The 24,163-nt window shown below is 40.5% G+C and overlaps 1 protein-coding gene and 1 long non-coding RNA gene across 4 annotated transcripts in view; both read right to left on the bottom strand.

Annotated features, from left to right (window-relative positions):
• Nucleotides 1–567: 567 nt before the first annotated feature.
• On the bottom strand, nt 568–15,053 carry igsf8 (immunoglobulin superfamily, member 8). 3 transcript variants are annotated; one of them, XM_056403379.1, is made up of 8 exons: nt 14,906–15,053; nt 14,540–14,705; nt 10,692–11,072; nt 8,906–9,367; nt 6,641–6,819; nt 5,407–5,659; nt 4,248–4,706; nt 568–3,198 (listed from the first exon to the last, which is right to left on the bottom strand). In XM_056403379.1, the coding sequence occupies exons 2-8, from the start codon at nt 14,592–14,594 to the stop codon at nt 3,071–3,073; spliced, it is 1,917 nt and encodes a 638-aa protein (XP_056259354.1). In that variant the 5' UTR covers nt 14,595–14,705; nt 14,906–15,053; the 3' UTR covers nt 568–3,070. The 3 variants fall into 3 exon arrangements, with proteins under 3 accessions (XP_056259354.1, XP_056259361.1, XP_056259370.1); XM_056403386.1 differs by having other exon boundaries at nt 14,813–15,036; XM_056403395.1 differs by having other exon boundaries at nt 14,540–14,701; nt 14,906–15,036.
• A 148-nt stretch (nt 15,054–15,201) lies between these two features.
• The window catches only part of LOC130178340 (uncharacterized), a 36,680-nt gene continuing 27,718 nt past the window's right edge, over nt 15,202–24,163 (bottom strand). The window contains exon 3 of the long non-coding RNA XR_008829145.1: nt 15,202–16,700. This is a non-coding gene — a long non-coding RNA (uncharacterized LOC130178340). The remainder of the gene's footprint in view (nt 16,701–24,163) is intronic.

The raw sequence follows: 24,163 nt of genomic DNA, 5'->3' as shown, positions 1-24,163 counted from the left end.
ACACAATAAATGAATACAGTAAAAGCTGTCATATGAGTTATTGCACAGGAAATGCAGCCAGTAGAAATGCATGTTTAACTCTACTGTGCAGCGCTCCCTGTCACATGACAGGGCAGTTTAAACCAGTTTTGGTCTGGATGAGAAAGTTGTTTTTATTTCATCTGGAATTTCTCAACTCAGCATGAGCCATATAAAATAAATTCATTAAATACTGATAAATAAAAATAATAGTTTTTCAATTGTCAAACAAATGTAAACCTTATTGTTACCACATAAGACAGAATGTTTAATGTTGTCTGCATCACAAAGTGCTGAGAGTCAGCTTGAGCTGAAATACAAGCCTCTGCTTGGCTGGTTCTAGCTTGGGAATTGCAGCAACCACAAGAAATATTTTGGCTTTTTCATTCAATATAGATGGAAAATATGCTCAGCTAGCACATGAATACTTCTTCAGACAGATTGGATTACTTTTCCTCCCCACAGAATGTCCTGCAATACCTCAAAATGTCTCCAGTGGCCTCTGACATGAACATTTTCAGGTTGAAGGAACAAATAAGACCAGAGTGACATAATAAATCCAGAGTGGTTTATTGGTTTTATCAACCGGCAGGTTTACCAAAGCACCATAAGAGACAGACTGAGCAACAACCCGCCTTTATACATTTCATCGGCAGCAAGATGCATTCAGGAGCAGTGGTATTTAAGCATGAGTAAACAATCCAAACAAAACATAACATTTTCATGAAAGGGTGTAAACACATTTTTAAACAAAAGCACAACTTAGACAGTTTTTGTACATGCTATGAGCTACGCTTCTTACAGCTGGCTGTAATTCGCAGGGAACTGAGCCACACCGACAGACACACAGAGAGGGGGGAAGGGCAGCAGGACACACTGCAGCCATAAACGCGGATTAGAGACGAACACGCAGATACTCATTCACTTTCATCTGAAATGCCAGCCAGCCAGTACTGTCCTGCTGCCGCTGCTGCTGAGAGCACGTGCATCTCTGTGTGAGTGTGTAATCATATAGTGGGGTGGGTATGTTGGGGGAAAAAAATAAAAAATCAGCTTTGAGTAGTTGATCTGGAACAAAGTGGCTCAGGAAGCGAGCAGAGCTGTGATTTTATTCCCTAATGTTCGTGAACAACATTTATAATCAGGGTTTAGGGAGCACAGGTTAGGAGGGACAGGCCAGATTTACAGGGACTCTCACAGCGAACACCAACCAGGACACAGAGACAGACAGTAAAGAGAGACCGAGACAGTAAAGTATAGCTCAGTGCAAGCAAATTTAGAAAAGCCAAAAAAAAAAAAAAAAAAGACCTGAAATAATTTCAACAAGAGAGCCGCAAGCTGGATAACAACAAATTTTACTTTCCTCCTCCTTTCCACGAACATGTATCTAACCTTAAATCACACAATGTGGCCACACTCGCACGACCAAACTTTTCTTAAGTGTTACTTTCAGCAGGAAGAAGAGGATAGATTTCACTCATTTTAAGTGCGCAGACACAGTAAATCTGTCCAACAGATTTCTGCGGGCTAGCAGCAGGGGCTATAGTCATAATAGGTCTTGGCAGCAAAAATGTGTGGCCTTAACCACATGATCGCTATGATGACGACTATAGTGAGACTTCACTAAACTATCTGGTCATATGACTGCTGTGCTTAGAAAATTTTCACCTCAGGGTGAAAGTATCCTAAACAGTGTGAAACACAACAGTTTTCCTGTCACTCCAACAAACAGGGATTTCTTTTTCACAGTACTGTTTTTGTATCTCAGTCACTTGACAAGAGCAGAGGAACCATTAGTTTGCACAAAAAGAAAGAACAGAACACTCAAAAGTACAGCAAAGAAATGACTTTTCAGCTGGAACAAAATCAAGTGAAAGAAGAACACCGAGGGGCTTTGGTCCCAGTCCCATTTTTTGTCCAAGTGCTTCAAAAGAGCAGAGGAGACTGCTGCAGAATGTTAAACACAGGTGCTTTGTCAAAGACAAACATGGCGCTACAGCACAGTCTTACTTACATTAAGAAAAATAAAACAGCTAAACTCCATAGAGTATTTACATATTTTAGTCAGTGCATAATGGACATCTCTTCCATTTCTTTTTGTCAAATCTATACAAGTCTGTATAGAAACCTCACCACAGCGTGATGCCTCTCAGGCGAGGAATGCTTGTGTTTAGAATTGGTACTCAATTGGTCTTGGCATCAGAAAATCCCCAGCCAGCGCCTCCTTATTAAGTAACAGACAGAGACATTGTTTACATGCAGACTGGCGCTGGACTGCAGGCAGAGGAAGGTCCCCGCTCATATCAAGTTTCTGGAGGCTCCCATCATCATTCATGTGACTGGCTGTCAGTGGCAGTGCTACAGGCTTAATCATGCACATACATTTAGACATTGTTGGTTTTTGTATTAAAAGAAAAACATGCAGTTTCATGAAGGAACAACCGGAACAGTAACAATTTGTGAAAACAGAATGCTCTTTGTTTTGTATGAAACTAGTACCATTATCTGACAGGCTGAGTAGCATTTGGTAGCAACTGTTAACAATGAATAATCAAATCTGAGAGGGACTCAAAACACACCTGCAGTACCTTCTTCTCTTTTGATCATGTCACAAAAATCTTGCCTCTGTATTTTGACCCTTTTCCAGTTAAGAACAGAAAGATAAGATGGGATCATTTAAAAAAAAAAGGAGGGTTACACTAACATGGAGACAGGTTTCAAAACATTTTAGGCCTTTTCCCACTTGAGGAGTGGAGAGCTGTGGCTTCAGTGGTGCCTCCAAACATCTAGGATTTACTTACTGGTGTGTGAAGCAGCAATCACTAAAATATACAGTTTTTCAGAGATGGCTATAAAAATACAAGAGAATACAAAACAGACTCTTTTGGCATTGATTGTTAAACAGGTAGGTCAGAACACAGACAATCAACTTAACAAGGTGACAAAGTCCTTTTTCACTTCATTTGGTCTTGAAGTTGTTTCTTGGCCATTTCATTGCACATTGTCTCTTTGTGCCTCTTCGTGATTTCAGACAGACAGCGACAGTGGATGCCTATTTTCGAGCACGTTCCCTCGCCAGGCGCCTCATGAAGCAACAGGTCACCGCTGCGATGATGACAATGCCAACGAACAAGGCAGAGGAGACTCCGACAACCAAAGGGATGAGGAGGAGGTCAGCAGCTGGGGGAATAAGAGGAAAAAAGACATGAGAACTAGTGTTAATTACTGAAAATTAGTTTCCTTTAAATGAGGAAAATACGACAGGATGAGTGGAAATTTTAATTCAATAGATATACACAACCCTGTTCTCATTAGAATCTAATTTCAGGTGAGTAAATGTCAAAAAATTTTGCCCTTGGGTAAATTGATTAGTTTGGTTGAAATTAATACAGACAGCGCACACACACACACACACACACACACACACACACACACACACACGCACACGCGCACACGCGCACACGCGCACACACACACACACACACACACACACACACACACACACACACACACACACACACACACACACACACACACACACGCACACACGCACACACGCACACACGACCGAGTTAATGGACTGTGCTGCTTGATAAACTAAAAGCACAGTTTGCCCCAGTGGTTCAGTTATCTAGAACAGTCCATTTAGCCTCTATCTGGGATCCAGAGCTGTGGCCTCTATGTTGAGCAGAAAAAAGGTCAACAACTAACCTTTGACATACATTTTATATACATTAAACATTATGAATATTTAGACTGCAGTGGGATGGGACTAATTTTCATAAAAATAAAAATGCACCCAAGCTGCACTATTTTTCCTTTCAAATGCTGATTTTTTTTCAACTCAACTTTTTCTGATAGTTGGATTAATCCTTTCAGTCATTTTTCAAAGTCAAGTCAAAGTGACTCCGGAGAGGAACTAGTGAGATGAAGTGCATATCTAAATATTTGAAATGTAAATCTAGAGGAACCATGATCTGCAGTCTGATAGGGAAGAGGAAGAATCGATCTAATTAAAATGTCATGGTCAAGAGCAAATGCTGGGAATAATCAAGTAACATTTACTGACCAAAGGTCACCAGTTTGACCCCCTGCTTGATCTGCCAGCCCGAAACCCAAACAGACAACGAATGCTTTAGTAAACAAGGTCTGTTTGTGGTTGCTCACATTTATACACATAAAAGATCATTTAAAATAAAACAAAAAAAGGAGGAGTAGGAGACACTTACCTCTGGCGTACAGGTAGACGGTCACTGCATTCGACTCTGTTTTGACCCCCGTGTTGTACCAGCCTCCATGCGGGTCCTGACCCCATGCCTCGGCGTGACACGCATACATGCCCTGATCATCCATAGTGGCCGTGTGGACTCTCAGTCTGTAGCTGACAGCTGACAGGCGGTCGATGCTAATCTCGCTACTGTTGATGTAGGTATTTGCAACACCGTTGTACATGAGAGCAGCTATGAGGGTGGGTTTTTCTACAACAGGGGGATCTGGTGGAGCGACTTCGGATGCCGGACTCTCTCCCTTCTTGCTAACCAGTTCAGGGATCGGCCAACGCAGCCAGTGCACCTGAGCCTGGGCGGGACCTGTCGTCGTCACGGTCGCGTTGCAGATGAGGGTGATGGTGCTGCCTCTTTTTAACAGGGGTCCTCGAGGGAGCTGAGCCACAGCTGAAACCAGCACATCTGAGAAAGGAAGTGGTTCATATAGGATCATGTATGCATACATGTGTCAGTTTAAGAACAAAACAGAAACGTGTGAGTTTTTATCTGTGTTAAAAACAGATGTTTTTTTTTTCTTACATTTTTAACAATCATCTTAATAAGGTGATCTGACATAAGTTGCACTAACATGCATTTCTGAGGAATTTGAAAAGAATCAAACCACAGATTCACATTTTGGCATTCTACCCTCGAGCCAGAGAATCATTGGAATACAACAGTAACTTATCATTTCTTCCTTTTCAGTAAACCCATTGTTCATAAAATATAAAGTAAAATGAATCAAGATTTTGGGGGCAGCTATGAATGTTTTACATATTTTTTTACAAATTTATAAGAAGCTAGGAGACAGATCTGTTTCTGAGGTCCTGTTGCAGACTTGAAACCAGAACATCGCCGCCAAATGGCCCACAGCCCAGACCCCTGGGCCACCAAGACACTCAGTGAATCCAAATTGTTAAATCCTTTCTCAGACCAAAACAATACAATAGTGCCTGAACAGAAAATGCAATTAGCAGTGGAAAGAAATCCAACAGAGAAACTACAGTTTCACATTTTTTCAAATACAAATACTCATGATTACCCTTCTGTTTACCCTACATGTACAGTCACTGTTAGAAATGAAGCCCGTGTGTCACTGAGAACACGACCTGACGCCTCTCACCTTTGGTCTTCAGGTTGACGGTGACTCCCTCGGACCTCTGGGTGAGTGTCGCAGGCGTAGACGGGCCAGGGTTTGTCCTTCCAGCGTACACACTCACCACACACCGATACACCCCTGTGTCGCCGGGCCGGGCCGAGAACAGCTTCAGAGAGTACATCCCCCCCGCCACTTTCTCCATAGAGCCGCCGCTAGCTCTGCTGAGGTCGTCTCCCCAGCTCACAACACCATCCGTGCTCATCCGGGCCACCTCCACCTTAACATAAAAGAAAATAAAAGAGTAATAAATAAATAAATAAAAGTGTGTCAGTAGTGTAAATTGAGGTTTGATTTATTTTAAGCCATTTACTAGAAGCTTCTTTTTGGCAGCCAACTCTCAAACGTCATGTGTCAAAACGTTGCCTGCAGCACTTGACTGCACCACACATGAAAACATTTCAAACTTATCTGTCATTTCTGATGAAATTATTTATCAGTTAGAGAAAAAGGGGTAAAATGATTTATAGGAATAGAAATCTTCACAATTGATCCACTACAGAGCAAGAACGGTATATGTAACGGTTTCCACTGACAGGTTCAGATTGTGTCTTACAACATTCTGAGTAGGATTCCTACAGAGACCGACCTTTTTGCTTCAGAATAAGAGCCTTTTTGTTTAACCAGAAACTGCCATTATATTATTCTGTTCAAAACGATTCCAGTCATTTTACCTCACAGAACACGGGAGTTGCTCGTCTACCACTGCTTACTTTATTTTTACGTTATTGTGACTTTCAGTGGTGGAAGTAATATTCCGATCCTTTGCTTAAGTAAAAGTACCGCAGAATGGATTACCTATCTGTGCATGCAATTAACAATCACATTCCCTGTCAAATTACTATCTGTTATTTCTCAATAAATACGTTTAATGTCCCTGCAAGCTGATTCTCAGATTTCACTGATAAAAAATGATAGAAAAGGAACCGAAAATGAAAAACTAACATGCTTTGCTAATTCTAATGCAGCATGATATTACACTTTTGATGTAAAATGTTTCATTAGTTTCTTCATTTGTGGGTATTTGTTTATACAAGAATTAATGATGATGGTGAAAGAAAAATGTACGGTATGTCTACTTCAGGTGCAAACATCAGTATCCTCCTCAGAAACAGTGTGCAGATATGCAAACAAATACCGTACACACAATAAACACCTCTACACTGTCCTGCTTTGTGCAGTCTCTTAAGATTCACAGTACCTCAACTCCCCCAGAGCCGACTTCATCGCTGCTTACAGATCCCCTCTTCATCCACTGAACCAGCAGGCCCGAGTTCACTTCAGACGGCAGCCCCAGCACCTCACAGGTCAGGATGAGAGGGGAACCCACCTGCAGGGTCACCTCCCCTCTGGGTGAAGACGTTACACTCAGAGACTCCGCTGGAGAGAGGAAGAGATAGAGAGAGAGAGAGAGAGAGAGAGAGAGAGAGAGAGAGAGAGAGAGAGAGAGAGAGAGAGAGACAGAGCTTAATAAAAGTTTAAGTACCAGAAATCCTCCTTGGTGAAGAGCCTCAAACCAGCACTTAGACTGTGACGGGACAAATCTTTACAGGATGTGGTTTACAGCACTGTGAGTATTGTTTCTGTGGCCAGGATAAAATGGGATTACCACCTCATCCAGGCAAAAATGCCTTTAACATCTCACAATGGTTATCATAGTATGTGACAAGAGCCAACACAATGGCTATAATATTCATATTTTCTGTATATACTGTATTGGATTTTCCTTAATATGGAATAAAAGAGGAAATTCCTGTGTTGTATTCAGATATATAAATTAAGCATAACAGTAGAAGAACATAGGACAAATAACAATGTGAAACTTTTTTAAATGAATTGAAAATGTTATTAATACCCTGGTATAATTAGAAGATATCAACACTGATCCATTGTGTGTGCAAAGCCTAATTTAACAACAAAAAATTCAGTTCTGCTCAATAATAGACACATTATGTATCTAAACAAAAGCAGAAACGTCAGACCATTGCATTAGTCAGACACCAGAAAATACAGAACTAAGTAGTGTTTGTCAGCGGGTGTCTGTAAGAAACAATGCATGCATTGATGAGCTCTAATCCTTCAACTTCAGCTTCCATCTAATTGCTGAAGAGAAAAAACTGACCTAAATAACTTTTAACTTCACTTACTTACTTAGTAATAAGATATTTTTGTACCTTTCATCTGCAATTATATAAAAAAAAAAACATGAAAAAGCATTTGTTCTAAAACTTATGTTAAATCAAAAGTATGAAAACATCACGTACAAAGATGAAGCTGGGAAAGTAAAACATTAACAGCACTTCCTATGAGCGAACATATCAAGACTGTAGCGTATGTATGTACGGAGGTAACTTCCCTTTCCAGTGGGTGTTTGAGGAAAGACACTACAGTGCTGGTCTGAAAGTAATGGACACGTCTGTCTAAGGAAGACAGTCATCCTCTTTGAGGCCAAGGTGGGAGGAAAGATTACTTAATCCTTTGGATCTATACAAGCGCTTTAAAATTTAAACTGAGCCACGGCAACAGACAGCTATCCAGCTGCCCGGCCAGCCAGATATCGACCTATCAAATCCAGCTAGATAATCAACGAGAGAGCTGAGCATTTAGCTTGTCAGTCATGTAGCGGGGCAGCAGACAGAGCTGCAATTACCCAACTGACAGAAAACTAACTGGGCCCCAGTTTAAGTAATTTTTCAAGCAAAATATTTCATAGTTCCAGATTCTCAAACGGGAAAATTTGCTGCTTTTCTGTTTTTTTCCCCCTAGTGTTTATGTTTATGAATAAAAGATGAATCGATTAATGAAGAAAATAACTGGCAGATTAACCGATATTGGAAATAATATTCAGCTGCATCTCTAACAGTAAGATGTCCATCCAGCCCTCCATGCAGCTAATCAGAAAACCCCAGCACTTTCTATATCCAGGCAGCCAACAAACAAGGCAACAAGTTAAATACTAATGTGTGTCCATTTATTTAATCAGCTGCCTATCCATTCAGTCAGTAAACTGCTAAGTCAGCCTGCCAGCAAAGCTAGACATTCAGATAAGCTCTAAGGAATACAAACACCCAGGGCTTGAGTCTGAAAACTGGAAGAAGTCCAACATACTCAACAGCGCTACAACTCCAGGCTGACTGACGCCACTTCTTTGGCTTCAAAAGAGAAAGAATCAAGCGCCATGAACTGACAAGTACAAACCGAACTTGAGATATTTTAGTTTTATTGTCTCCGATTTACTCTGTAACCGGAGCAGCCAACGTTATGATATGATCCTCTCTCCCTACTGTGGTTTACTGTGTCACAAATTGCCTGCAGTAAGATTTTATCGCAACAATGATCACAGCACAGAATAATCAGCTGTTGTTGAATGTGCTTGTGACAGTTTGACCTTGAAACTTGCTACATGTTACCATAGTTTTGGCAAATGCCAACAGAAACACTGGCACAATTTCTACGTCACACTGACCGAGTTGCTGAACAGTCAAGTTGCCAATATCCAGTGTCCTCTGTGCGATCTTCTGCCACGATCGATCAGGGTCCAGAATCCACTGCGAGGCCTCACAGAAGTACGAGCCGGTGTCATCTGGCTGCACCGCCTTCATCTTCATCACGTACACGCCCTGCCCGGCCTCCCCGTTCCTCTTCTCCAGCGTGATCTCTCCGTCGTCGTAGCGCTTCTGGTACGAACGTCCGGGGACGACCCCCAGCATCTTGTCGATGGAGATAATCTCTCGAACGGTGCTGACCTCCTCCCCAGCTCCGATCCCCGAACCGTCTCTGCCACCGCGCTTCCCAAACGTGATGGACAGATGGGTGAGCTGCTCCGACTGGATGCTGCCTGAGCAGGTCAGTGTTAATTCTGCTCCCTCTGGCACCGGCTGACCAGTGAGTGAGCGGGAGAAGCTGATCTGGAGTGTGTCAGGGATCACTGCGGTTGCACAAAGAAGACACAGACAGACAATTATATTACATCAAGCTGCTGCAGGAGCCAGATGGGAGGAAAAAGAGGGGCCAAATTTGATTTCTATTGCCGGTGTGCTGTTTAGACATTTCTATGTTTAGAACACTGAATCATGAAATAAGGTTGCTGAGAGTGACTTTTTACCTCCCTTTGCTTCAGGCACTGAAGAGAGGGGGATTAACTCAGCTGCAAAACTAAGATTTGGCATCCCAATATCAAACTAGTAGTACACAGACAGTATGATGAATAGAAACACATTTGGTAACCATACGGACAGTGTAAGATTGCCTGAATGTTTTTGGACGGCCGGAGCGAATGGATCTTAGAGTAAGTGTAACAAGTTTGTAGAGAGAAGGAGAAACAGAAAGGAAAAAGCAGAGTACAAATACCAGATGGTCGCTATAAATAATAGCTTAGAGTGAGGAATGTTGTCATGTACCAAGTTAAACACACATTTAACGTTGTCATCCATCTGGCTGATATAGCGCAAAGTTGCTGATAAAATCTTCTCATAGGTAACCCCCCCCCCCCCCCCCATGACAGAACTTGAACACACCACAACTTAACTTTGATGATGTAATCTAGTTGCAACAAGGGCTGGGTATCATTTGAAATTTTGTGATAGTAGCTGGTGACAAAATACAAGGGGTTTGTTGCTTAAACCTGAAGTATTTTTTTTGACACGTTTAAGAAACATTTTTTATAACACAGATGAAGCCACTGATCTCAAATATTAGGTATCTAAACACAAACAGCCGTGATAAAACATTGCTAATTTTGCTAACCAGATATTCATTGCCACCTTTGGATACCTATCATGATTTGATACTCAGTGCTACAAACACGTTTCAATCTGTACCAAAAAAGAATGAGGGTTCGAAACTCAAGCATAGGTGCTAAAAAAAAAACCCCAAACAAAACAAGAACAGGAAGAAGCTTTTTAAAACCATGCTTTAAATGGAGGTCAGCTGATCGTCTGGATAGTCTGTGATATTATCTATTTTTTGTATTTTTAGCATATCCTATGAAAAAGACCAAAAACAGCAATGAGCTGATCTTAGTATGACAGGTATGAGTTTCCACTGCTGCCTATAAACTAAAATCCATGAGCCACACTGTTGCACTGGACGACACTTCATTCCTCCTCTGTACAAATCATGTGCACTGAACCAGTGGGCTTGAGGCTGAGAGCCACACATGGGTTTAAGTATTGTCATATGGACCAATACAAGTTCTATATATATATATATATATATATATATATATATATATATATATATATATATCTTACCTTTGACAGTCACTGTGCCGCTGTAGTTCCCCTGGAAGGTGCTGTCCGTGCTGGGTGTGTAGCACTCGTATTTTCCCTGGTCTTCAGCCCGGAGTCTCTGGATCATCAGGCGGACCACGTCCCCAGAGTCCCTCTCTACCCTCACCTCCCCGCTCCTCACCCGGGGCTGGAACGGAGCGTATGGGAAACCCTGGTCCCTGGTGGACACCACTCCCATCTGCCTCCCACCGGAATTATCCCTGTACAAGAACCACTCAAACTCCTGAGTGCGTGGGCCTTCGTATCCTGATACAGTACAGGGCAGGGAGAGGGGGAACCCTGCCACACGGTAGAGGGGTCCAGTGGGAAGGGTTACGTCGCGACACACAGCATACTGGAGCACTGTGACAGGAAAATAAGGAGAGACAGTAAGACGATGAAAGACGTTACAAGCAGGAAAGATTGTAGATGGTAACATTTTCAAGTTTGTGTGGGTCACAGTCTCCCCTCGCAGCATGTTTGGTGCATGGACTAACTGATCAATATCCTGAGCTGATGACTGGCTAACAGGGAATCAATACAGCAAATAGCTGTGGAGAAAAACACTAGTGCTGGAGCTGGGCCAGTTTCCTCTGAACACAACGCCATGTTTAATAAATGAAATACAATCATCTCAGTGGACTTGTTCGCTCGTTCTCTAATTATTTTTGTTGGGGCTGGGACTTAAAGGAACAGTCCACTGAAAAACAGAACAAAACCAGTTTGTAGTCTCACAAATTGCTACAGTCACAGTAATATTTGCTAATATTGGCTGCATTTCTTGCCTGAAACTGCTGATTATTTTCTCAAATAATTGTTTGGACTATAAATTGTCATAAAAAATAAGTTTTTAAAAATTCCATTATTATTTCCTAAAGCCTAAAGTGACATGTTCATACACTTATAATATCCAGTTCCCCCAACAGTCTATAACTGAAGCATTTACAGTTTAAGAGCTTTTTTTTTCTTCTAATGATCAACCAATCGATTAATCAACTAATTGTACATACATATACATCTGAACAACTCAACAGTAGCATCTCTTTCTCAAATGCAGCGAAAGAGATATTACTAACTGACAAACTTCACACTTCAGTCAGGTTTGTGGATAACTGTGCACAGCTGTGTTATTATATCACAATAACAGAAAACAAAAGGTCATTGAGTGGGTTATATTGGAATGAGCTGAACCTGATATCTTCTAACTGCAAATCACAGTGAAACTGAGTGAAAAGATTTCACTCAAGCCAAAGTGGAAAAATAAAATGTATTTTATCCCTGTCACTTCACAGTTTAATGGAGGTCTGGGAACATGGCAGAGTTTCAGTTTGCTGGTTATGGGCAAAGATATTTGGTGTGAGTGCCTCAGGGCTGAGGGCAGCCAGCTTTCACTTCCGAGCATCAGTGTATTTCACCGAGTCTCATTGTCTGCCTTCGAAACCCACTTCCCCTTGGATTTCTCTAAAAGACATGGGCTCAGACCAAGCTAGGGTATTCCAGCACTGACACCTCCTTTCAAAGCCCCGGGTAATGAAACTTTTCATGCTTTCACTGCTCTTTTGTGATAAGGGTACTTGCCAAAAATATTAACATGCTGATACTGGGTCAGTCAAAGGTAAATAACCACATTTAAATGGGTAACATTTTACACATTGTGAAGTGAATAATTTCCTCTTTTCAAAGTAGTAAGTCTAATCTGAGATGACATAAACTCTACAGAAACAAACAGAGCTAAAGAAATATCATCCTTTTATACCCGAATTAGTTTCACTTCTTCACAGCACAAACAATGTCATATGTTTATTTGAAGCCTGATGATGAGGTTCTTGAATTGTTTGGATAAGCAACAAGATGAGAAAAGTAGTCTGCAATTGTGAATGCAATGTTTACTTATTGATTATGAACCATATGTTGTTGTTGTTTTATTATCATAAAAGAAAGATAATGGGAATGAAAGGAGTAAACATTTTAACAAGTGTCCGACGCAAAAAAAAAATTGTAATCTAACTTTAAGAGTGACCCGACTCAAAACTATGGAAGTTTTGCACCATAAAAACACAATGCAAATTCACTGGAACTTAATCAAATCAAACAAATTCCACCAAGTGAGAAGTAAGACAGCCAATCTCTAAAATAAACTTATTACACCTCGTCATGTTTAAAACTATATTTTCACAATGACAAACTGGAAGAAAAGATTTTGTTAAAGAATAGTACAAATCTTTAATCTTGGTTGAATACTAAGTGATTTTAATCTGCATGGAAGTGTGGAGGAATGACCTCATCAACCTCACCATCTCCAAATGCAAATGAGATGTGAGTATCCAGACGTAACAGTCAATAAACACACCTGCAAACTGACACTGCACCAACTACCACACCCATTAACGTCACCCAAAACTGGTAAATACCTGAACAACTAGAAATACTAGAATGGGGTGTTCTGGCACTCCTTGGCGATGTGTGTGTGTGTGTGTGTGTCTGTGTCTGTGTGTCTGTGTCTGTGTGTGAGCGTGTGTGTGTCTGTGTCTGTGTGTGTGTGAGCGTGTCAGACCTAAAAACAACTGGAGCTTTCCCACAGGCCGAGTAACGGCCCGATAGCAACACACCCATAATGACATGGGAGACTAGTGGGAGGCTTAAGCGGATCAAGTCCTAATTAACGTTGGGCTCGGACTGATAGGGCTGGGGGACACCACAGCTTGTCACAATGCTCAATACTGTCTGGATTATATACTGTGCAACAAAAGGGGAGGGGGGGACCCACAAAGAGATACATGGTGGTGGGCCATTATACAATTCTGTCCCAAGGAAGCCTGTCTGCTTGGTTATTAGATGTGATTTATATAATTGTTAATGCTGTGAGGGAATTGAATACTGTGTCATTCAAGTTTATACATTCTCTCTCTGTTCAAACTGTTAAGTCAAACTATACTTCTGAAATATAAGTCGAGGAATGTGAAGCCAAGTCAGCGTTAGAAAAATATTAGAGTACAGTTTTATATATCAGCTTTACTGTCTTTTAACTGGGTTTTGTGTCCTGTATTTGCCGTAAAAGAAATACTTATTTTAAACTTAAGAGCACCTTGGGTTGGTTTGGTTATTTTACAATCACGCCCCACCTTTTCAGCAGGTACAGTACTATTTCCTTTTTTCTTACCGCTGTCACTCAATTTCAATATTCAGGATTCAAAACTTAATTTCTATTTCATCTGTAGTTGATAGGACTTTTGCTATGATGGTTTCACATGAAACAAATGAAGACACAGTATGACCACACTGAGGAAATAAAAGAAGTGGTAAAAACATAAAAATGACCAGAGTCCATAGTTGAATAAAATGTAATAGCTGAAAAAATTTGTAATTACCATTACAATGTGCTGTTGTTTAAACTTTGGGGACTTCCTGCTTGACACACCAGGAACTGGCTTTATTGGCAAAGCAAACACCGGTTTCTTTGGCCCAACTGGCTCAGCATCCATCAAGCTGTATGTAAGTGATTTTGGTTTGGTAGTGAACCAGTGATCAGTCACTCCTGCACTTGGGTTGTGGGTATGATAAACTGACATACAGACCACAGGGATGTGACAGATGCTGATAACTGCCCCACGGATGAGCACAGTGCTGCACACTGGCTAAAAGATGGCAGACCAGATCATCAGAAATAATAAAGATGCATGCTGCAAATGAATAGTCTGACTGGCAGGCATGAAGAAACAATCAGGCAAATGCATGTTCATGTGACAGATGGTGCGGCGGTTTTTTTGCCCCCCTGTAGTCATTGTGTTGTACCAGCGAACAGGTACAACACAGACGCGGCTGTAACTCACCCCAGTGTAGAAATACGAACAGTGCCGTTTTAATCGAAGCCATCATGGTCCTCATCTTCGCCCCCAATGTCCAGATGGATTATTATGTCGAGTCAGATTTGTCTCTCCGTGTTCCTCTGCTCGTTTATCGACGATCATAGTTCATCCCGCCGTGGAGAGGGGCTGCCTTCAAAGGAAACGACAGATATGATCGGATTATTTGTGAGGAGAAAAAAACAAAAACAAAAACAAAAACACCTAAATGATCATGTGTAGCGATGTAGCCGTGCTTACACAGAGAGGAGAGTTAGCGCCGTCAGCTAACTGCAAAGCGATTGAATATTAGTGCTAGAAAATGTAAATGCACAAAGCTGCATATTTAATCACCTTTGTTTCATGCGCCGTCGCATCTCAGTCAACACATCGACTGGTTCATAATATCCCGGTTTGGTTTTAGATTATACCGCCTCGACAGACATGCCGTCCAAGCCCAGTCATGGAGTGGCTGGCATCACAGGGGGCTGGGGTGTGTATGTGTGAATGTGTATGTGTGTGTGTGTGTGTGTGTGTGTGTGTGTGTGTGTGTGTGTGTGTGTGTGTGTGTGTGTGTGTGTGTGTGTGTGTGTGTGAGGAGGAGGAGGAGGAGGAGGAGGGGGAGTGGTTGGTAACAAAAAGGGGAGGAGCATGCATGCAAAACAGTCTCTGGGGAAAAGAAGTGGAGCCGGTGCCATTGGTCAAGGAAGGAACGACGGTAGTTTGAACCAATGACAATAGAGTGTTGAAAAGATCGTCGAACCGCGAGGGGGCGGCAAAGTAAAACACATGCAGTCCGCCCTGTTGAAAGGACCCTGTCAGGAGGGTTAATGATTTCAAACACAACGACCTAAAAGTACCCCATTAAGTAATCACATATGTAAGAGGCTTACAAATGACACCTCACAAAATACCCTGAACACAAAGCAAAAAATGGGAACTGGTACTAAATATTAAAATAGAGGATAATATATGGGAAGATCTGTCTGCTAATTTTCATAAAGGAATAAATAGCCAATTATGGAAAGAATTTGACTGGAAATCAATAATCACGTATTTGATCACACCTCTTAGCATTTCTTCATATGTGAAAGAACCTGTTGTGGAATTATGTTGGAAAAAATGTGGACAAATAGGGGATCACACACATATGTTTTGGGAGTGAGTACCCAATAATTCTGGAAAAGTGTGAAAGAAGAATTTGACAACATTTTAAAGGTGGATGTCCCCCTGTATCCATGATTATTTTTGTTAGGCACTGAACCTAAAATAATGTATGACGTAGATCAGAGATATAATGCGGTCACATAGGGTCATAAGATGATTAATGGGAGAAGAAAGAAGAAAATCAAGTTCTTTTACACAGACTGTTTTCTTTTCATGGGTTGTTTTTATTAGATTCCATTGGGTTTTTTTTTTGTTAATCTCTGCCCTTTTCTTTATATTGAATAACAGTTACAGAAATTAAACCATCTGAGAAGTTTGGATTGTGACAGAAATCTGACATGTGATCAACATCTTTTTTGTGAGCAGTCAGAAGGGAAAAAGGTTTGAGAACCACAACTAATAACTGCTGCTGCCAGATAAATGGAGCAAAAAAATTTCAATAAAAATGTAAAATGTGGAGTAAAGTATGAAGTGGCTTAAAAGGGCAATAAGTCAGTAAGTGAGTGAAGTAAGTGAGTAAATAAATTGGCTACTTTCTACCACTGGTGTTTTTTTCTTCTTCATAAGGGTCTCCAATTAAGTGGCAATTTATAAGTCACGAGAAGAAGAGACCACTTTGTTTTTTTAGATCATGTGAGTGAAACTAAAGAAGCCTACAGCATTGACCCAGTTTTAAAAAATGTAAATGTTCAATAGCTATTTTACTTTTTATTATACTTTCTACTACTACAACAGACCTAACTGTTGCACATCTTCTTGAGGTATGAAGTATTTAATAATATATATGGAAATTCAGATCTGTCAAAAACCAGGAGATACTAGTAACATAGAAAACAATAAAGTTGCTGCAAAAAAGGACAGATGCATTTGTTGCACTTTCAGCTAAGGAATCAGCTGGCACACTGTATTCTGACACCTCTACCTGCTCCTGATGATGAAAATCCAACGTGAAACTGGAGCAATGCCTCTGTCCTTTTCAGGTCTGCAAATGAAATGAGAATTTAATCAATATCCATTTGTCATTTTCCTACACCTGATGAGTGATTAAGTTATAACAAAGTTTAATTTTCATATTTAAAAATGCATCATTGCTGCCAAAATTGAAATCTGTCAACATGCCAATCAGAAGACACCTTTCTACTTTGTGGATTTATGATTAAAGTTTCCATATACCATACCATCTACCTAGTCTACAGGAGTCAGGGCTTGTAGTGAGTCCCATGTAGTCTTCTTTTTTTCTGTGGGCTAGTTTGTTTTGGGCTTAATCATGGCTGACGCACAGAAAAATCACAGATGAAATATAAACTGTCAGTCAGCCCCTTTTACTGGATTCTTTGGTGTCATTTCTGATACATTTTATTTCTGTCCTGAGCTGGTTTGGAAATTACAGACGAAATCTGAGCATCTCGTTTACAGCTGAGCAGTTCACTATGTACCCTACAATACAGATCATACACCATGTTGTACTTCTGATTATCATAACCCCTGTCCTTATCTATACCTATACTGTGGACATGTGTTAAATCCATGTGACACCAGTATAGGGCGTTATTACTAGAATGCACATGGGAAATACATTTTCAATGCCAATCACAGCACTGAGTTAGAAACCATTTTATTCAGCCACAAGATGGCAACATTCAATTACCAGACTGAGAGCTCCAAGCATTTATATCATGTTCACGGACTATGTGGGTACCACAAAGAAAACTTCAAAATAATGAAAATAAAAATAAAAATTTTACCACTATATTAATGTTAATTAATAAATTTGTTTTCCGTCTCTGTTACTACCAGGCAAATAACTGTGAAAATTATGTGTACTCTACAGTCACAACCATTTGTATACTGATATCCACTATTTTTATTTCCTAAAACCTGAATCTTCCATATGTGAGGTTTTTGCAAGAACAATTTTCATGAACTGACAGTGATGTAAAACAGCGATAAAACCCAGCTAACATTTCTGTGGCCTGCAAAAGCAGCACTACTTCATTCCCGCCTTCTCTGCCTTTTTTTGTATTTCCCTCAAAGGAAGAGCAATAAATGAGTCTAATCAGTTATTTATAGATTTTTCCACGCTTGAAGTGGAGTCAGGGGAATATTAAAGCATAGTGTAGAAAAATGGAGCAACATTACAACTGAAGAGGGCAGGATATGGTCCCATATGTGGTTATGAGTATAATGTATGTGGGGCATTCATTAGTGGACAGAGCTACTCAGATGCCTCACTCTCTGAGGAGGATTTATGCCATCAGAGCACACCTCATTAGTGGTGCCAGTGGTCCTCCAGCCAATCTAGTTTCCTTTCCTTCCCTTTCCTTTCTTTTTTCCTCTCCTCTCCTCTCCTCCTAACTCCTCTCTCCTCGTTTTAGGCTACATGGAAACATGGATGACTTCACAGTGTGGCCTGACATCGAGAGAGGGGAAGTCATTTGGGTATTCTGGGTTAACAAGGCGGCAAGCAGGATATGCAGACTTCAGCAGGAGCCTACATCAGCGCTGAGGGATGGCACTCATGCAGAGTAAACTTCCTCAGTCGCAGCCTATGGGTTCCAATGCATTGCAGTTTTTAACCGAGTTGGACAGTTAGAGCATGATGTAGTCTGAGCCTCATCCAGGGAAATAAACCTCTAAAAGCTGAATTGATCTGCCACACTGTTTGCTGTGCATATGTCTGTGTATTACTTATGGCAGACAATCTGAAATCCCAAACTCTTTGCTATTAAAGTTTGTATTCTCTAATTGTTTAAATTCAGATTTAAGGACTTCTAGTGCTTATCAAATCCCATGTACCAGTTTTGTTTCCAGACAGTGGCAGAAAGTGACTCCATACTCAAGTAGGCTACACTGATTAAATACATTTTTGAGGTTTTACTTTCCATTTTATGCTACTTTATACTTCTACTCCAGAGGCTTAGGCTATGTTGTACTTTCACTCCATGACATTTATATGACAGCTATAGTTAGTTATTACTATTAGCTACTATAATTATATTATTATATTGTAATTACTACATTATACAGCACTTACAGCATTATATAGTCATTTAATCCATTGTTAATATGTACATTATGAATGGAGTAGCTCTTCTATTTTCTTCTTTTTTACAGTTCTATTTAAAGGAGCTATTTGTAAGTTTTACTATTGCTAAACAGCCAGAGTTGGCATTAACAGCTGTCCCTTGCCAAGTGCTTCAGTCATAAGTTTAAGACAAGAGGTTATAATACACCCTCTGAGCAGTACTACTTCTTCAGGGCAGACTGTATGCTACAGTGACTCAGTTTCGGAAAGTGACGAGACTAGCTAGGTAGAGTAGGTTAGCTGGTTAGCATGCTAATGTAGTAAAGTACAAGAAAAAAATGTTAGATTAGGAAAGACGCAAAACAAGAGTAAACATTTGCGTTGCTTCCCACTTCTGGAGACAGCTCTTGGTGAGTAAAGGAATGAAGTTTGATGCTGAACTAATTTTTCTTCTAGACTGGCTGTTAATGCTAATGTTGGCTATATGTAGCAATAGCAAAACGTACAAATAGCTCATTAAAGGGTGCGTTCTGAATTTTTTTTTTTTTTTTGCCACTTGGGGGCAGCAGAGCCAGGTGAAAATAAAACATCAGACAAGTTTTCACCTAATAAAATTTCTACAGCAAATATTTTAGGAAACACTTCACATCTACACACCCAGCAGCATTTGTCTGGAGATGTCTTTTTGCCTACCCAACATTCGCTCTCTTTTCAGCCGAGCAGGTCGTGTACAGTCAGTTTGTCAGAGCATTTTTTTGCTGCTGTTTGAAACGAGGTTGATGAGAGCAGGCTTGGAGCCTTGGAACCAAAACAATGCGCTAAACCATTAAAAGAGTTGAGGAAACCTGCATAGTCGGGTGATAAATCTCTGTGGGTTAATCACTGTGTGTGATACTTTTCACATTATACACAGTAATATGATCCACTGTTCATGTAAAAGATATAGATATGGTAGCTTTATTACATCCTCTTTCCAGTTTCCGTATTCCTTCTTCTTACCTTCTTCTTTGTGCACTCACTCCCACTCTGTCTCTTTTAAGGCCACTATAGACTAAACTGTGACCTACTGGAGACTGTCTCTAATTACTTTCTACTACAGTCACTACAGCCAGGCAAACACCCCTGTCATCGCACGGACCTCACCATGACTGTCAAAGAGGTGCTTTCACTGTGTGTGGCATTGGTTCATACTGTAGCTACATACGTAGATTGGCACCTTTTGTTCATTCATTTTGTTCATCCTGCTCTGAAAGTATTTTCACTGGCACAGACAAAGTTTCTCCACATCTCAATCCTTTCACCATTTCTCATGTCAACCTTGGTCTTATTACTTCCTCTCACACATAGATACACTACACAGAAACACATCATGGTACTGAGTATACATCATCCTTCCACAAGTCAAGCACATGTATACATGTACTATATATGGGCTCCATTTGTTCTCCATTCCTGTCAGCAGTTTTTTTTTTCTTTTCACAATGCTGTCTCAGTCTCACCGCTACAGGGGACACACACTCAGCCAGCAGTTGTGGTGGAAGGACCACTGCTAGACATAACAAAGAGAGGGAGAAGGGACATATACACGTACAGCTAATTTACTGCTGACAGGATATTAATAACTTTCTCTCAGAGGGCCTTTGGTTTTGTAGGTTTCCTTTCTTCATTACAGAATGCAATAACAATGTTTAGCTAAGCATTTGACCGCATCGTTTGGACTTCTTTTGGTCACTGTCTTGGACTGGAAATGTGTGAGGTTGATCAGTCAGTTTTTCTTGGAACAGATGACTTTTTTTGTTTTTCAAATGTCGCTTAAAAGAGACATTTAAAAAAAGCACTGACATATATATAACATTAGGAAAAACCAGATGTCATATTGTCGCTTAATATAATTCTTTGTACAAATCAGCTAAACATATTTACATTTATTCCTCAAACAAAAAGTGGTGTCTGTTTACCAGACAGGGTGTTTTTCTGTTTGGAGTGTATTTTGCGGATGGTACCATATCCATTATCCCAAAAAATAGAGGACCTTGCCGGCCCCTGGCAGCCATGTAGTATAAAATGTTAGAAGTGGTCTCCCATGGTGTACTTGGCATGGACTGGGGGATAGTTTTAGCTGGCTGCCACGCCACAGTCAGGCCGGCAGATAGACAAATAGAAAGTCTAATGGGCAATTTGGTGGACGTGGAGGGAGAAAGACACACAGAGAAGAGAGGAGAGGAGAGGAGAGGAAAGGAGAGGAGAGGCGGGAGGGCAAGAGGAGGCCAAAAGAGGAGAGGGAAGGTCTGCAAGGGGGAATTGGAAACATATGCAGTGGTCTGACTGCTGTCTTCCCCCCTCCGCCTCATCCAGACAACCACACACTGCAAAGACGGGAGATGGGCCAGCAATGGTGTGAGGCAGAGTGCGAAGGTGATGATACATGGGCAGTGACTGTCAGTATTTTATGGAAGAAAGATGGCAACTTGCAAACGCTAAATAAATGCAGATGCTATAAGTAATACATATAAAAAATAAGCAGTGTTTTTTGCAAAACCAAATAAGTCTTGAATGGAGCAAGGGAGTTGTTAGTTAAAAAAAAACAAAAAAACATGGAGTATGAGGTTGTGTATGTGACTACACCTCTAAAAAGGTGCATGTTGATTTATGAAAAATATTCTTTCAAACATACACAGATTCTCTTCTCCTTTTTAGAAAGCAGATATGACAACTGATGAGACTGCATTCTTCAGCTGTAGCTAATTAATTTGATGAGTTAGCCAAATTAAAAAAAAATTAGGCTCTTGGCCGTTGTTCAAATGCACTCTGCATGCTGACGTCTGAACCACATCTGCGTGATCTGCCAAAGACGGTTCCCCTAAAGAAAGACTCAACAGACTGGACTGTTTGTATTTGTTGCCGAAAAACCAAACCGTGAGAATGACACATCACATTTTTATTTGGTTAGATCACAACTCATCATTCCAGGCATAGTTATAGTAACCAGGCCTGCCTCCGTGGCAACTAGTTAGGTAGTGGTCAAACGCTACTGACAGAGAACAAGAGGACGATGAACAATGCCTGGGATCTTCATGTTAAACTTTTAGCATTGTAAAATCAATATTTACGGCTGTTAATGGTTAAAAGTACACAGCTGTCAACAATATAATTTAGTGGTTTTCACATGTGAACATTATGATCATTTTTCTTTCCCATTTCATATATAAAATACCCTTAATAATATTAGATTTAGAATATAAATAGGCTAAAGTTTATTTCAATTCTGTACCCCATTTGAGATTTTCCACATTTTCATTTTTTTGACAAAACTATTACTGATACATTTTTATATATTCATTATTTTTTTTTATTTTTTGTTAACTGTTTTTTTAAGGATGTGTTCTGTTGCACTTTTAAGATTATGTTTGCAAGCCTTGTTTCAGTGTAGGCTATTTAATCACACATCAGATCTCAAAAGCAGGTTGCAGCCTCAGGGTTTGAGGATTATTTACGCTTGAGTTATAACACAGGACGCAAGACACATGATAATTTACTGAGCTCTTTACTAGAAAGGCTCCAGTTTTAACCAAATGCATTAACGTAATAGAAAGAAGTAGTTGGACGTTATTATTGAAGTCAAAATCTGTAACTCAAGCACAAGCACATAGTAGTCCATGCTCACATGTGGACTGAAAACAACTTACTTCATTCTCTTATTTCTTTTATAATATAAGAAAAAACTTTTAAGAAACAAGTTGACATATATTATTAACCACAACAGCCCCAGATTATTCCCAACTCCCCTAATCTCCCCTGTCACTCACACTCTTTTGTATTTGTGAAGTACAAGATCTGGTTTATAAAACAAGAGAATGTTTTATTCTGAGAGAATTTGCCTTGGTAATTTCACTTTATGTTTGTATGTATTTTATACTGCATTTTCTAGCTGTATTTTTAAGCACTACAGTACAGTTTTCTCTATCTTTTGAACACATTATAGTACAGCTTTCAAGATTGGGTGAAATGCACACACAAATAATAGCTTCTTGACATGTTAGATAGATAGATACATACTTTATTTATTTAATCTGTTATTACAGTGAGTGATAAATCATGAATGTAGAAAAACTGTAGAAAATGTTTAAGAGCTACATGTTATTGACAATTTCATGCAGTGGCTCATCACAGCAATTGATGAGCTTGCTGGCCTGACCTGCATTAATCTACTAAAATATAATCATTTGCATCACAAAGTCTTTTCTCTGGCAGCAGTTTGCAAAGATAAAATCACCTACAACAAATGTGAGACTCATTTGCAATGCTAAACAGATAAAATTCTTGCTTCTTTCAAGTAAAACTACTTTCGCTAATTAAAATGATTTTATCATCTAAGAATCATATATGCGCCATCCTTTTATCATTTATCTGTTTTTATTCACGCATTTATTTCCCTCACTTCTCCAGCAGCTACAATTTAAATCATATTTAACAAGATGGTTTATACCATCTTTTCACTGGTTTCCTGTAAAGTTAAGAAATCATTTCTGGATATTAATGACCAAAAAGTAACCATCTGGAACAGAATCAAAAGTGGTTCCTTTGTACCACCGACTTTGTGAATTCATGTAAATTATTGTGGCATTTTTCTTGCTTCACAACAGTAAAACAGAAGCGAGGGCGGAAATGATAAATTATTCATGTATTCTTGAGCAAAATTATGCCAATGTGTGTGTTAGTTTACAAGCACATGTGCATAAATTCAGCAGCTTGCAAGTCGCCCACCTGCGTATACGGCTGTTGCTTATGCATGTGTGCACAGTTTGTGCACTTGCACAAAGTGTGGCCGGAGTGTGCCTGAGTGCGTGCAGTGATTAAAGTCGGGGTCTGCAGCAAGAGAGTGAGAGAGTGTATGTATCATCAGTGCGGTGATGGTGGTGGTGGTTAGAGGAGGAGGAGGTGGAGGAGGAGGAGGAGGAGGAGGGGGTCGGACACAGAGAGACAGACGCCAGCCTTGGTTTGGAGCTGAGCCTGAGGAGGGACTGTGGCTGACAGAGAGCGGAGGGACTGGGGAACGAGGGAGAAGAGGATGAGGAGAGAATTTGGGGATTGAAAAGCTGAAATATAGATGAATTATGGAGGACAGGAGGAAGCTGTGTTGGCAATGAATGAGCTGAAAGAGCGGAAAGAGGCAGCAGCAAAAAGGAGAGAGATGTGTTACATTAGAATACTTAAGTGTGGAGAGGCTGGGGGAAGGAGGAAGGAAGGAGGAGAAAAAGGAAAAAGAGAAGGAAGGGGGGAGGTTGTGTCGTATGAGCTTGCCACTGGAGGGATGCCGGGGCCGGGGGGGGGGGGGGGGGGGGGAGGAAGAAGAGGAGGGGGAGGAGGAGGAGGAAGGGGGGAGAGGGGGCTCATTAACCAGTGCGAGATTGGAGCCTCAG

The sequence above is a fragment of the Seriola aureovittata genome, chromosome 2, assembly GCF_021018895.1.
Source record: "Seriola aureovittata isolate HTS-2021-v1 ecotype China chromosome 2, ASM2101889v1, whole genome shotgun sequence".
Classification (NCBI taxonomy): domain Eukaryota; kingdom Metazoa; phylum Chordata; class Actinopteri; order Carangiformes; family Carangidae; genus Seriola; species Seriola aureovittata.
This window is presented reverse-complemented; position numbering and strand designations above follow the sequence as displayed.

Excerpts from the sequence above, each read along its gene's own strand:
- igsf8 (XM_056403379.1), bottom strand. The coding sequence starts at position 14,594 with ATGAGGACCATGATGGCTTCGATTAAAACGGCACTGTTCGTATTTCTA. Across the intron at positions 6,820-8,905 it reads CTTGACTGTTCAGCAACTCG|CGGAGTCTCTGAGTGTAACG; the intron begins GTCAGTGTGACG and ends TCCTCTCTCCAG. Across the intron at positions 4,707-5,406 it reads CGTCAACCTGAAGACCAAAG|ATGTGCTGGTTTCAGCTGTG; the intron begins GTGAGAGGCGTC and ends TTCCTTTCTCAG.